This window comes from Coenobita brevimanus, chromosome 103 (genome assembly GCF_032717465.1).
Source record: "Coenobita brevimanus isolate Jiangsu-jjx chromosome 103, ASM3271746v2, whole genome shotgun sequence".
NCBI lineage: Eukaryota > Metazoa > Arthropoda > Malacostraca > Decapoda > Coenobitidae > Coenobita > Coenobita brevimanus.
In genome coordinates this window covers 11,085,961-11,101,666 of record NC_137056.1, presented here as the reverse complement: position 1 = coordinate 11,101,666, position 15,706 = coordinate 11,085,961, and the positions used below count along the sequence as shown (strand labels likewise).

General features: G+C 42.4%; 2 protein-coding genes and 1 pseudogene across 2 annotated transcripts in view; 2 read left to right on the top strand and 1 right to left on the bottom strand.

Moving 5' to 3' along the window:
• The first annotated feature begins 5,637 nt into the window (after window positions 1–5,637).
• Window positions 5,638–5,754, top strand: LOC145415784 (5S ribosomal RNA; annotated as a pseudogene).
• Window positions 5,755–6,895: 1,141 nt separating this feature from the next.
• On the top strand, window positions 6,896–7,711 carry LOC145415587 (histone-lysine N-methyltransferase SETMAR-like). The gene has a single exon (XM_080284808.1). It carries the CDS (start codon window positions 6,896–6,898, stop codon window positions 7,709–7,711), a length of 816 nt encoding a protein of 271 aa, XP_080140934.1.
• Window positions 7,712–9,146: 1,435 nt separating this feature from the next.
• LOC145415534 (uncharacterized) overlaps window positions 9,147–15,706 on the bottom strand; it is a 69,525-nt gene continuing 62,965 nt past the window's right edge. The window contains exon 6 of the mRNA XM_080284758.1: window positions 9,147–10,172. Within this exon, the coding sequence (XP_080140884.1) occupies window positions 9,656–10,172 (517 nt within the window). The 3' untranslated portion in view covers window positions 9,147–9,655. The remainder of the gene's footprint in view (window positions 10,173–15,706) is intronic.

Below are 15,706 nucleotides of genomic sequence, written 5' to 3'. Positions count from 1 at the left end.
TCGCTGACAGAGAAAATTAAAGTGCTGGACAAACTTAGGGAAGGAATGTCAGCGACAATTCGTTGTTAGGACAATTCCCTGTCATTTATTTACATACCAGTTTATTTAGCAAGTACTGTACTGTACACTAGTTTTTTCAGTGTTAAATTTCTTACATTTTTGTTGTTTTTCATACTTTATGCCAGTTTATTAGGTGTATGTAGTGCATAAACAGTATTATTCAGATGTAATACACTGTAATACACATGCGTAATAACGGGCACACATGCGCAGAACGTATACACGAATTTACCACATACACGAAGGGTCTGGGAACGTAACCCTCACATAAAGTAAGGGATTACTGTATATATATATATATATATATATATATATATATATATATATATATATACATACAGAGTATAGAGAGAGAGAGAGAGAGAGAGAGAGAGAGAGATACTAGCAGGGATACTCGGCATTGGCCGGGCCAAAAAGGCGAACACTCTAAGCCTATTTGTTCTAGTTCAATATTTCTTTCTACTCCAGAAAGACTATGTACCTCTTACCCTTTTGAAGAGGGATTATAAGAGGTCTAGGAACTACCTAGTTCAGCTTTCGCAAACTAACGCACAGTATTTGTGCACACCTGTTTATTATTACTGATGACCTCAAATGACCTCTGACCAGTGACCTCAAAGGACCTCAGAGGTCAACCTCACATAGCCTATGTCTGAACTGGAGGTCATGTGAGTCTCCAAGCCAAAAACTGAGCTGCAGTGTCCAGTCATTTGAGCATGTATTACTGATACCCTCAAATGACCTTAGAGGTCAACCTCACATAGCCTATGTCTGAACTGGAGGTCAAGTGAGTCTCCATGCCAAAAACTGGGCTGCTGGGTCCAGTAGTTAGAGCATCTATTACCGGTTACCTCAAGTGACCTCCAACCGGTGACCTCAAATGGCCTCAGAGGTCAAACTCAGGCATCCCATGTCCAAACTGGAGGTAATGTGAGTCTCTGTGCCAAAAATTGGGCTGCATGGGTACCCAGCACTGCCTGGGCCACAAATGCAAACAATTTACTGGTGACTTCAAATGACCCAGATCTGAATTTTGACCCCCTAAAACCATCCTTGGGTTATCTTGATTCAGAATATCTATGGGTCTGGAGGTTGGGGGTCTCTGGCCATTGGTTTAGGCGTGACTGAAGGACAAACAAATAATGTGGCTCTTTTATATATATATATATATATATATATATATATATATATATATATCTATATATATATAAACTCGTAGGGATACCCGGCATTGCTGGGCCAAAGAGGCGAACACTGTAATCCTATTTGTTCTAGTTCAACCTTTCTTTCTACTCCAGAAAGATCATGTACATCTTATGCTTCTGTAGAGAGATTACAGTATAAAAGGTCCAGGAACTTTCTATTCAAGCTTTCACAGACTACTGCACAGTATTTGTGTGCACGTGTTTACTATTACCGGTGACCTCAAATGACCTCAGAGGTCAACCTCACATAGCCTATGTCCGAACTGGAGCTCTTAAGTCTCCGAGCCAAATTTTCGGCTGTTGGGTCCAGTCAGTCGAGTTTGTATTGCAGGTGACCTCAAACAACCTCCAACTGGTGACCTTAACCCCTAATGTGCAGCCATGGACAGCCGACCCCCCCCGGGTGGCGGCGTTCGATCGTGGTCTGAGTACCTGTAGGAAAATATTAGCCAAAAATCAGAGATGAACCCTAGAACATTATACTTGGTATGGCAGATAGTACTTACATTCAGCTTTCTCCAGAGACAGGTGTTGAGCCTTCACGGACTACCCAAGGACTTGTGGAGACTTGCAAAGTTGGGTAACAAAATCTTCACTTTCACACCTCCAGCAACCCGGTTTCCCCTCTACCACAGCCTCATTCTGTCACAGTAAACTTTATACTACAACGTACAGGTAGTTTGGAATCCGTATTTGTACAATAAGTACTGAAAATAAGGCTAAAATCAACGAAGTGTACGGGCGACATGCAGCACGGCAGCGGTCTTCCCATCACTCAACAAACATTTCCATTTTCACAGCTAAAAACACGTATACTACATTATTTTCAATCATATTACTTCCCAAAAGATCACCGCAGCGCGCTTTTTATTCTGCCTTACGCCCATCACTTTATTCTTGTTCCTGTCGGCCGCTCGCACTGACTCGGAAGAGCTAGAACTCGCCATAATGTCACTTTGAAAGACTGCGGTAAACTGACGCTAAACAGGGGCAAACCGTGCGAAAAAAAGCTAGTGTTACAACTGGGGAAACAAGCGTTTCCTATTAGCATAAACTGCTTGTGAGAGGAGAGCGCAGATTTACAGTTCTGAGCAGTCAGAGCACTGCCATGTATCACAGCCAGGCTGGCCGGGCCGTGGTGGGGGGGGGAGGGGGGGAAAAACGCGATACTTGGCAACAACGGAGGTCAGTAGTACAAAGGTAAAGTATGTTAATTGTAGCTAAAGGGTGGTGGTACTGATAGACAATACCAACTGGAACATCCTTGCCCGCGTTTATTCAAAATTAACTCGAATCACAAACGCGACGCTCCGCCGTTATGTCCTTTTCGGCGAGCGTCGCAAACGCAACGCCCCGCGTTTTAGGGGTTAAATGACCCCGGAGGTCAACCTCATATAGCCTATGATTGAACTGGAGGTCAAGTGAGTCTCCATGCCAAAAATTGGGCTACTGTGTCCAGTCAGTCGATTGTGTATTACCAGTGACCTCAAATGACCTCCAACTGGTGACCTCAAATGACCTCAGAGGTCAACCTCACATAGCCTATGTCCGAACTGGAGGTCATGTGAGTCTCCATGCCAAAATTTGGGCTGCAGGGGTATCTGGCATTGCCTGGGCCAAAAAGCTGAACACTCTACTGATAACCTTAAATGACCCAGATCTGAATTTTGACCCTCTTAAAACCATCCTTAGGTCACCCTGATTCAGAATATATATGGGTTTGGGGGCTTCTGGAACTTGGTTTGGGTGTGACTGAAAGACAAACAAACCATCAACGTGGCTCTTTTATATATACTGTATATAATATATATATATATATATATATATACTGTATATAATATATATATATATATATATATATATATATATATATAATATGTGAAGAGGATGGACAGCGAGAGATTGATGAAAAGAATGTATGTGAGTAAGGAGGAAAGGGGAAGAGGGAGGAGGAGGCCAAGGATGAGATGGAGGGATGGAGTGGAGAGTGATATGAGAGAGGGGGGGGTGTGAGCTGGGAGCAGGGCAGTGAAATGGAGAGGAACAGGGCAACATGGAGGCGATTAATTTACGGCCACCCCTTACGGGATTAAGGCGTCTGGCAATATATATATATATACTGTATATAAATATAAATATATATACAGTACCCTCGCGTCCAACACAGTAATATTGTCATGCACAGGTCCCGTGTTGGACCAAAAACGAGTTGGACAAACAACAGAGCTTATGGGGAAAAATGAATTATGTCAGCAACCCTCGGAAAAGTCACCGTAAATACCTACCATATACCTTTACATATATTGGTACTAATGTAATTATAATAAATGGTACTGTACTATGAATGATACCTAACCTTTTAGGATAGTGTTGGTGGGCTTGCTGGGAATGGAAGGTGGTATCCGAGGCTGTAGGTAGTCCTAATGGGTCCCCAGAGGATGGCAGCTGGAGTCACTAGCGGGTAATGGCTGCTGCTCCTCCTCAACCTCCCTCATAAATCCTGCGAAATCACACTCAGAATCACTATCCTCATCCACATCCATGGAAAGGCCTGCTTCTTCCTGTCCTAGCACTCCGTAAGCCTTCACTGCTGCCAGGATCTTGTCTTGGTGTTTTATTATGGTCCTCACGCTGGCTTCATTCACGTCGTAGGCCTTGGCGATGTCCACTTTCCTCTCCTTTTTCTTCTTCCTCTCGATGATTTCTAGCTTGGTGGCCTGAGGGAGGTGCCGCCACTTCTTGGGGTTCTCAGAAGGCTTCCTAGGCATCGTGAGCAGGATAAAATGCAGTTGCAAGGGCAGAAAATGCAGCGAGAAAAAAGCACCTTCCAATGCGAATTATGTGACTGAGTGGCACTGTGGTGGGAGAAATTTAAACAAAACATCACGTGAGAGCAGAAGCATTTTTTATTGGGCGACATCTCGATCACATCACGATAGCGGGTGGGGAAGGCAACTTGATCAGAAGTTTTGATTGGCTGTCAGCATCACAGGAACGTCCAGTATGACCGTGTTGGACCAGGGGTGATCGTGCTAGAGGCGAACTCTGAGGATTTCGCCCAATTCTCGGAGGTCCGTGCGTGTTATGCTAATGCACACGTTACAGTAATTAAATTGTATTAAATCATACTAATTTTTTGCTCTCCGTGCTGGACGCGAATTGTGCTGGACAAACGCGTGTTGGACGCAAGGGTACTGTATGTATATATATATATATATATATATATATACACAGTAATCCCTCCACTTTCCGATGTAACAGAGCCAAAAGCATGTCCGGAAAGTGGTCCCATCCGGAAAGTGGGCCCAAGCCTCCTGGACTTGTACTTATGGACCCTAACCTACCCTGACTCAGAAAAACACCTATACAACTCCATACTGGACATGCATAGCACCTATTTAAGACCCAAATCATACCAATAAGGGACATAAAAGACTGAAATAAATGCAAAAGAACCAGAGAATGAGGTTTTAGAGGTGAGTTTATACAATATTAAACATTCTGGGTACTTACAACAAGTCCCTGGCTCCTGGACTGGTACTTAAGGACCCTAACCCAGCCTAACTTTGAAAGCCACCTAAATAACTCCCTACCAGACATGCATAGCACATATTTAAACCTATTTAAGACCCTATTCACACCAATAATGGACATAAAGCATGAAATAAATTAAAAGGAACCAAAGAATGAGGAATCAGAAGTGGCTGTACCTCAGCCAGGGTACTTACAGCACATCTGTGGCTGCCTTCTCTGGCTTTGGCAGGGGTGAAAATGCTCTTGAAGCACGTACAGTAATCCAGCGTTGTGCTGCACTTACAGTAATTCTTTGCACTGTGAGTTATAATTGTTTAACACTGCACACTGTTAATTGCACCACACCAGTTTCAACCACCAGTTTGCACCCCACAGTTAATCCTTTGCACTCTAAAGTCTAATTTCTTCACACTGCACAACACTGTAAATTCCTGTGTGGTCTAGTGGCAAGGTATTGCAGTTTACTCACTGTTTATTCACAAAAACGAGTACATGTGGCTTCCATTACGATAAGCATCTGCTCTCGATCAGAGTTAGGCTGTGACTGTTGATGATGGGGTAACAGAGTTGCCAGATCGCAACGGGCCACATTACCAAACTTCTCAATTTTCATTACCAAATATAGCTTTTCATTACCAAATTCATAAAGCTAGCATTTATTCTTCGCTAATTATATATACAAGTGGAAATACATGTAACCACACTTCTTATAATTAACAGCATGTTGATTATTTTCACACTATATAGGCTAGCAGATTAATCAGATAGAGCAAACAATCCACCATTTCCATCCTGTGTATCCTCACACATGTGAAAAATCTGTTTGGTATTGCATTATTCTGATTCATACCACGTTGAGTACACCGCTTCCCATCCGATCAGCGAAGTTAAGCAACGTTGGGTCTGGTTAGTACTTGGATGGGTGACCGCCTGGGAACACCAGATGCTGTTGGCATAACGTTCTCCCTACGTGTCAAGTGGGGTTGGAGGAGGATTAGTGCCCCTCCCTGTAAAACAATTAACTCTAAGCCCTTGGCCACCCCGTTTGGGATACATGGCGTCTGGCAATGAATGAATGAATGAAAAATTACCAAATGAATTTTTCATTACCAAATTGGCCCACATTGGCAACCCTGACAGGGGAGGGGGGAAGAGGGAGGAAGGAAGGGGTGAAGGGTCCATGGTGTAACAGCTGTTCAGCGCCACGCGGCAATTTCAAATTATGGGTGCGAAAAAATTCTGATTTTGGGGGGATTTTTTCCCTTTCTTGGCCATTTTTGGGTTCCGAAGGTCCAGGCCCACAATGTCCGGTAAGTGGGGTGTCCGGAAAGTGGGCGTCTGGAAAGTACAGGGATTACTGTATGTGTAATTCACCGGGTCGGTCAGGATCACTTGATGGTCGTGATCGTCAGCTTTTACCCTCCCGGAAGGGAGCTGAGAGCTCATATAGTCTGATCTAAGGGCAAGGCTGTGACCTTCACACACGCACACACCCGTCCCCTTGCTCGAGGGGGACAGTAACCACCCACTTCGTCAGTGAAACTTTTCGCAACCTGAGCGAGGCGCGAACTCCCGTCTACCAGATGGCAAGTGAGAACGCTACCACTGCGCCAGCGAGCAGTGTGTGTGTGTGTGTGTGTGTATATAGACAGATAGATAGATAGACAGATAGATAGATATACATATATACATACGAAGGTGGATCAATAAGTCCTCATCCTACCCTGGTTGCAACTATGGTACACCCATCGTATTTTGATTTGTTGTAGGGTCAACCTTTACATGTTCTAGGTCAAAATTTAAGTTCCTAACCCAAATATTTTTTCATTTGCAGGCCACTGAGTGACATGCGATATGGTCATTTCTGAAAATGGAACCTTCTGAATACCGTGCAGTGATAAAGTATCTCATGAAAAAAATCAAACACAAAAGAAGTCTATGATGATTTGGTGACTACTTTGGGTGACTAGACTTTGTACTCCACAGTGAAGAAATGGTGTCATGAGTTTAAGCTGGGCAGGGAGTTGTGTGATGATGCCCCACGTCCAGGTCGCCCCAGCACAGTGACTAATGAAAATGTTAACAGGGTGCACGATATGATTATGGCTGACAGGAGACTGACTATATGCAAAATAGCAGAGGATATAGGGGTGTCATATGGCACAGTACAATCAATTTTGGTTGATGTTTTGGACATGAGAAAATTGTCGGCCCAGTGGGTTCCCCGAATGTTGACAGCCGATCAGAAGAGACAGTGGGTGGTCACTTCTCAAGAGCTCCTGTCCAAGATTCAGCGTAATCCAGATGACTTCTACAAGCGGTTTGTGACAATGGACGAGACCTGGATTCACCACTTCGATTCCGAGACAAAAAAGCAATCCATGGAGTGGAAACACCATGGTTCCAATGTCACTTGCAAATTCCATCAACAACCCAGTGCAGGCAAGATTATGACATCGGTCTTCTGGGAATCTGAGAGTATTCTCATGATTGACTACTTGCATCGTGGACAGACCATCACATGTGACTACTACGCCACCTTGATCAAAAACGTGAGAGAAGCAATCAAAGAGAAGAGGCGGGGAAGGTTGAGGCGCAGAGTCCTGTTCCACCAGGAAAATGCACCAGCCCACAAGTCAGCTGTTGCGATGGCTCCCATAAATGAAGCTGGCTTCGAAATTGTGCATCACCCACCATATTCACCTGACCTGGTCCCGAGTGATTTTTACCTATTTCCCAATTTGAAAGATCACTTACGAGGAAAGAGATTTGAGCGCGATAATGATGTCGTGTCTGCCGTTGAAGCATATCTGAACTGTCGAGAGAAAGAATTTTTCTTCAAGGGCAGTAAGATGTTAGAGCACAGGTTCTCTAAGTGCACTGAGGTTAAGGGAGATTATGTTGAGAAATAAAAAATAAACCACAGCTCTATATTTTTCTTCTACCTGAGGCCGAGAATTTATTGATCCACCCTCATATGTATATATATATATATATATATATATATATATATAAAAGAAAATGCAGTTTTAAGACCATGTTATGAGTGTGATGCTGTATGGAAGTGAAACCTGGGCAGTAAATTATGTTATTCATAGGCTCAAACATAAAGAAATGACAATGATTAAGTGGATATGCAGTGCATCCCTGGATGCAAGGCCTGGGGGGGTTGGTTTGTGATGGAAGAGTTGGGAGGAAGGATGGGACTGGTGTGTATTGGTTTTGTGACAAGGAGGGGTAGATTGAGATGGTTTGGGCATGTGGAGAGGATGGAAGGTGATTTTTTTTTTTTTTTTTTTTTTTTTTTATGTTAGGAAGAAGGAACCAATGGCTGGAAGCCTGCAAGATTATTCCCTCCAAGGAAAAATAAACACAAGATACTGTAACAGAGAGCCTAATTAAAGATCCATACACCTCAAGATGCCTGGACACACTGAGGTTGAAAGACTGGAGGTCATATGCAGTAAGAAATAAAGACAGAGGAAGACAGCTTCAGAGATGATCTGTTGCATACATGAAGGACTGGGAGTAACAGTTAACTCTTGGGAGCAGAGAGTGTTGGGGTAGGGGTGCAAGAGGCAGACCAAAAGACCTGGGACAAGGTCAAAGAGTGTGGCCTCAGGGATAAGGAACTGAGTAAGAAGGCTGCCAGAGATCGACCAGCATTGAGAACTGTCATTAGGTGACCAAGGCAGATGCATCCAGGCATGTTGGAGCCTTTGTAAACAAAACAAAAGCACAATTCTGGCACCAGTATGGAGGATGGTTATATATGGAGAAAAAAAAAAATCAGCACTGAAAGGGTTAACCCGCGCCGTCCCGTCGACGTATGGGTACGTTGCAACGATTTACATTTGCCAGTCCCGGTGACGTACCGGTACGTCGTGCAATTGCAAGGTCCCTAATTTGCACAATTTTCAATTTTCGCGCGTGATTTTTCGTATGTATACACGGGACACCTTCCTCTATTCCTCTATAAGATGCCAAGCAGGGACAATGCCTTACACCGCATAACCTCCCCCCCCCCACGCCATTGTCTCAGCAATTCACCTGTTACCAATGACCTGGCTAGTAAAGATATTCAGGGCCAGAGTGATTCCCCAATCGATGACAATGTGGAGGACAATGTTTACATAGCATTAGAAGAAGAAACAGCCAGAAATAATGATCAGGTAATGTAGCAAAAAAAGGTCAGGTATGGTGATTAGTTAGTGAGTGAAACAATGCTTATAATGCCTTTATTGCTGCTTGAAAACCAATATACTCTCATACTACATATACATTTGTACATTTGAGTGGATAAAATAGTTACCCTCTCATAGAACTTGTTTTCTTTGGTGCCAGCATGTTAGAAAACCCAGTCAGGTAAGGAGGAACTCCTACCTGGATTGGGTATTTTAAACCTCAGGTGAGCGATTTCTCTATGAATTTTCGATGTTTCTCACCAAAAGCGAAGGTTTTAGCCAAAAAAAATTTTTTCGAAAATACCTCGGGACTGGGGGATGTCGGAGGTGCGGAAAACCTCGGGACGTGACGGGTTAATAAGCAATTTTCTTTATCAGGACTTTACCCCTTCAATCTGATGCAATATTTTATAGTTTATACTTGCTATCATCAAACAATTTTATTCATCTTACAAAAAAACTGTTGTAGTGCAGTAAATGAGTTAAATAAGCATATTACCTAGTCACTTAACTTCAAACAGTATCTCCCAATTGAATGATATCATCTAGTGTTAGGGAAATTAAACTGAAAAATATGTATTTAAGCTGAACAGGTTAACAACAACAAAAGAATTTCAAAGGAGTCAACTCATAACAAGGACTTCCTGTACAGTAAACCTATTTCCATGCCTCTCAGTCCTTCTTGCGTTTGTGCTGCTGCCCAGCTTGAGCCCACCACAAAGTAAACAGTTGACCTGGTTCAGTTTGCACTCCAGCAGCCAACACAAGGAAGCTTTCCTGTGCTAGCTTAAGATCCACTTGCCTATCTTTAATTCTCTTCTCTGACTCACATTTCTGCTGCCGAGATAAAAATCGTTTTGGGGATAAATTTGGAGAGGCCAGATATTCTCCTGTCAATGAGTGAGGGTTGCTGTCAAAACAAGGGTTTATGGCATGGTAATCTGATGGAGGTCTGCGATGTAAATGGTCACCTAGAACCCACTCGCCCACCTGCTCTTGGCTGGATGTAACATTTGTGGACACTAGATTCTCAAAACTAACTCGTTCTAACATACAGTTCATGCATGTCTTTGATTTTTTCTCTGCTTCCAATGCTGGGGCTAGAGGAGGCTCAGGTAGGTGTGGCCCTAAACCATTCAACCACTCCACTTCACCCACCACTATCTGGGCTCCATCTGGTGTTGTCATCCTGAAAATAGCATAAAAATTAGAGCCAGTTACCTTATACAGCCAGAAAATGCCATTTTCATTCTATTCTTTATTACTTTATTAGTTTAGGATAGATTTTCAAACTGGGAGAGTTTGATACAGCCTTACTAAACCTCCCAAAATACAAGAGGATTTTTCCAAACTGAATAAAATAACTTTGTAACAGAGAGAATAAACCAATAAATGACATCACCTGGAATAAAGCAATTAAAATTGTAGTCCTTGTGTTCCTACTAAAGGGAAGAAAACAATATTACCTCTTTACACTAGTTTAGATTCTATTCATCAGTTTTTACTTTGCAGGGGAATATTGCTTAAATTTAGGTACATGATAAGCACTATAATCTGATTTCCCCTTACCATAACAGTAGGCAGCAATAGGACCAACAAACAAGAATACAAGATTAAAAAGAAAAAAGCGAACCTATCAACAGACCGCCAAGTGAGGACACGCATACAACCATACTGTCATCATTCAAGCCTTTATACTGTATTTCTCAGTGACAGTGCATCATACAATCAGGGCCGGCTTTAAGCCAACTGGATCAATTGCTCCCAGTTGGGCCCCATGCCTAAGGGGGCCCTGCACTAGGGAGCTATGGTAGCCAAATCTACTCTAGTCTTGTCAAGTACACACAACAACACATTGCAACTTAGAATTGATGTAAATTCTACCCAGTCCCACATTAATGACTCAGTACTAGCTGGTATGGATTTATTCATACCAAATCAACAGTTCACTAACAGATCCGACTCTCGAAAATGGTTCAATAGCAACTGTGCCAGAGAAACGGCCCAAAAGTCATTAGCATATAACTCTCACTTAAAATAAAAAACATCTGAATCACTGTCAATTTTAAATTGCTAGAAACCATGCAAAAGCTACAATAAATCTTGCTAAATCAAACTTTCTTCAAAATCATCAAAACTACTTAACAACCCTAATGAGAACAGAATACTCTGGTCAACTCTCAATTCTGTCAATAATAACTTTAACAAGTCATCATCCATTCCCCCACTAAAATCTTCAGATGGCAATATTGCAAATGACTCATGTGGGAAAGTGAATATCAGTACATTTGCAAGAAATTCTACCTTAAAGGAAGTCAGCCAGAACATCCCAGTACTAGAACTTGACTCCTGAAATTGTTCCACTTAAAATACTGACTAGATACGTAAAATCCATCCTAGACAATTTACCAACCAACAAAGCTCCGGACCCAGATGGAATTCCTCCAATTGTTTTGAAAGAGTATACCTCAGAACTTGCCTCTGTTCTAGCTAACTTATTCAGACTATGCATATGTACTTCTTCATTCTCTAATTCATGGAAAGAAGCCAATATCACCCAATTCCAAAGAAAGGAAGTTTCTCCAACCCCTCTGATTACAGACCAATAGCTATCACATCATCTCTTGGTAAAGTATTTGAAATTGTAATTAATAAGCAACCAGTACGTCAACAACCCTGACACAGACAGAGGGCTGGTACTACAATCCCAAACAGATAATCTTTTCATACTCAATAATCTCCATCAACATACCCATATCCCACACCAAGCCCTCTTCCTCTCATCATCCCCAGACATCACCTTTTGCTACCCAAACCTCATCCCCACAACATCCTGGAGAGTGTGGTCAAAATCCTTGATTCTGACCACCTCCCGATCATCATCACTACCAAAACCAGAATCTTCCCAGCTGGCCACAGACACACATACATTAATTATAAGAGAGCCAACTGGAAGGCCTTCACAATTGAAACAGAACAACACTTTGAAACATTAAACAGTACACCCATCACAAACATCAACATCTCTGTGCACACTTTCAACACAATTATTCAAAATGCAGACAAAAGACACATCCCCAGAGGCAACAGAAAGAGACACAACCCTAATTTCAGTCAACGGGACACACTACAACACTCCCCAACACTCCATACACAAGACACCGTACAACAAATACGAGAACTCAACACTCAGATAACCAATAAAATATCAGAACAGCAAACACTAAATTGGAATAATTATCTCTAAATACTTGATCACAAAAGAACACCAGCAAACTCTACAAAACACTAAACAGAAACATTACACAATCAAACACTGCCATCACAGCAACAGACACCATACCTTCAAACAAACAACTAGCAAACACTCTCATCAATCACTTTTCACATGTCAGCCATCTAAACCCCCATCATGATGATCGACGTGTCATCCGACGCAAGAGATAGTTCCCCACAGACCCAGACTTCGCACCTTTCACTTACAACCAGATGAACTACATCATTAGCAACCTTAAGCACTCATCTGCCTGTGGACCAAACATCATAAGCAACATACACCTTAAACACCTTGGACCACAAGGCAAACAAGCACTCACCAACATACCAAACTACAACTACTCACACAACATAACACCCAACATCTGGAAGCATGGCACCATCATCACTATCCCCAAACCCAACAACGACCCCACATTGCCTTCCTCACACCACCCCATCACACTCTTTTGCATCCCCTCCAAAGTCACTGAACGACTGGTATTACAACTAGTTACACCTCATACTCCCCTAAGCCCCATCACAACATGGTTTTAGGCCACTACACTCCACGAACACACTTCTTACAGACCTTGCACAGAGAGTTTTTGATGGCATGAATTCAGCTAAGCCACCACACAGAACACTCCTAGTCACACTAGACAATAGCAAAGCATTTGATGTGATCCCCCGCCACAACCTCACAAACAAAATATTCAACACAAACATGCACAATAACACTAAAAGATGGATGGCAAACTATTAAGCAGGCAGATGTGCACATGTAACATTTGCTGGACAATCTTTGAACATCAGAAACTGCAGAAATGGTGTCCCCCAAGGATCTGTTTTGTCCTCTACTTTCTTTAACTTATACATGCATGACATAACCACATCTCACACACCACAAATACACATAGCCTCCTACGCAGACGACGGAACACTTGCATGTACACACCAAAATGCAAACACAGCAGCACACATCCTCCAACCATACCTCAGCACATTACATGAATGGTTCACCAAAAACAGGCTCAAAATAGCCCCAGCCAAATCTACAGTGACCCTTCTCACCAACTGGACAGAAGCATAGTCACATTCCACACCTCACCATAAACAACACTCCCCTACCACACACACACACACAAAATTCTTGGTGTAACATACAATACATCAGTGTCATTCAAACAACACATCACAAACACTAGAGATAAATTAACACCAAGTCAACAACTTGAGGTCACTTGCCCATACAACATTTGGACACAACAAAGAAACCACCACCACAGTATACAAACAATACACACATTCAGTGATGAAACATGCAAGCCCTGCTTGGGCTTCTAACCTCTCTAAAACACACTACAATATCCTACAGACCATACAGAACATGGCCTTAAAAATAATCACAAACTGCACAGCTACTACACCCACAGACCACCTACACCAAGAAACCAAACTCCTCAAAGTCAAGGATCATCTAGACATGAGAGGCACACAAACTTTCGCTGCAGCCTCCACAAACCCACACCATCCACTATAATACATGGCAGAACATCCACATACACCAAGGAATAGCAAAACAACAACTAGCACATGATTACACAAATACTGTCATCTACCCCCTCACCCACCTCAGACCAGCTTCCAGAAGTATATCTATATTCAAATCACTCGTCGCTCCATTCAGTCACTCAAAGACAACACACAGCTGCATGCATGGCCTCCTGATATCCACCCTTCGGAATCCTATCTCCCTTGTGAGGACAGGGTCCACCTGGACAGGCGGAGATGTGGGCATCATCCAGCCCTCATGAGTTATCAGAAGAGGTTGGATGACTCTGTCGCTGATGCCTGTCCAGGATGCAACACAGCACCCCATACTATTAAGCACATTATGGAAGACTGCATTGCACACAATCACCTGCACCAACAACACAACATACACTCCTTGAGAGCTCTGTGGGAAAGCCCAGCTCGCCCGTGGCCTTCCTTAGGGACTCAAGATCGTTCAGCCAGACTGCCTAGGGAACACCTACTACTTATACTACTACACCTTGAATCCAACAACTTAATTAGTGATAGACAATATGGTTTTCACCATGAAAGATCCACCACTGACATACTCAATCTCCTGACTCATACCATCCATCAACCAATTGACCAACATGGAGAAACTCATGTAGAAGTCCTTGATATTTCTGAAGCTTTTGACAGAGTGTGGCACCATTCCCCGATGTCCAAACTCCCTTCCTATGGACTAACGTCTCTTGTTCCTCGGCTTTCCTCATATCTCAGCGACAGAAATATCAGTAAAAGCAGATGATGTATATTCCAATTACCACTCAATTAACTCTGGCATGCCACAAAGATCAGTTCTGGTGCCAACCCTATTCCTAGTTCATATTAATGGTCTCTTATCTGTCACCCACAATCCCATCCATTCATATGCAGATGAATCAACACTTCACAGTTCATTCACACTAAAACACCAATTTACAAAGTTTAATATCTCTAACTCTCAACTTAGTACAGCCATCTCCATGAATCAAGACTTATCTAAGATCAATGAATGAGGACAAAATAACCTTGTCTCATTTAATGCTAGTAAAACCAAATACAGTATATACAATTTACTAATAGACAGATATTGCCAGATTCATATATTACCTTCAATGCGAATAATATTCCTATCTCCAAAAGTACTGCAATTCTAGGTGTTTCACTTAACAATGCCCTCAACTGGACCTCTCATGTTAGATCACTTGCTAAAACCGCCTCAAAGAAACTTGGATTATTGTACAGTCTGTAACTTCTTCACTGACGAGCAGTTAGCTATAATTTATAAGTCATGTGTGCTCTCAGCCTGAATATTGCTCATCCTTGTGGAATGGATGTGGAGAGGTTGCACTAAAACAACTAGACAAAATTCAGAACAAAGTTGTTGGAATTATTAATAACCCTGCTATTATGAATAAAATACCTCCCCTACAAGTAAGAAGGAATGTTGCCTCCCTTGCATTATTTTACAGATACTTTTATGGCAAATGCTGAGACAAAGTTGCATTCACTGTGCCATATCTCCATGCCTTGCCTTGTGCTACACAGGCATCTGGTAGCGCTCATGACTGGAATGTCACACAGCCATATTGCAGAACTTCTGCCTATCAGAATTCTTTTATTCTCCGAACTGAATCTCTCTGGAGCTTGCTTCCCCGAAGTTGTTTCCCCACAAACTTCAACACACAGCTGTTCAAGTCCAACTGTTACAGACATTTTATGAATGGAGGACACTAGTACTCTGGTGTATGAATTATTTTTTTAATTCATTTGTTTTTCCTTCCTCTGTTCTGTTAAAAAAAAAAAAAAAAAAAACACTAACACCACACTGCAGATTTTACAGGGAACAGCAACTTAAGAGGTAAAGAGAGTTAGACAGGCTGTTTAATAAATCAGTTGAGGAGAGAA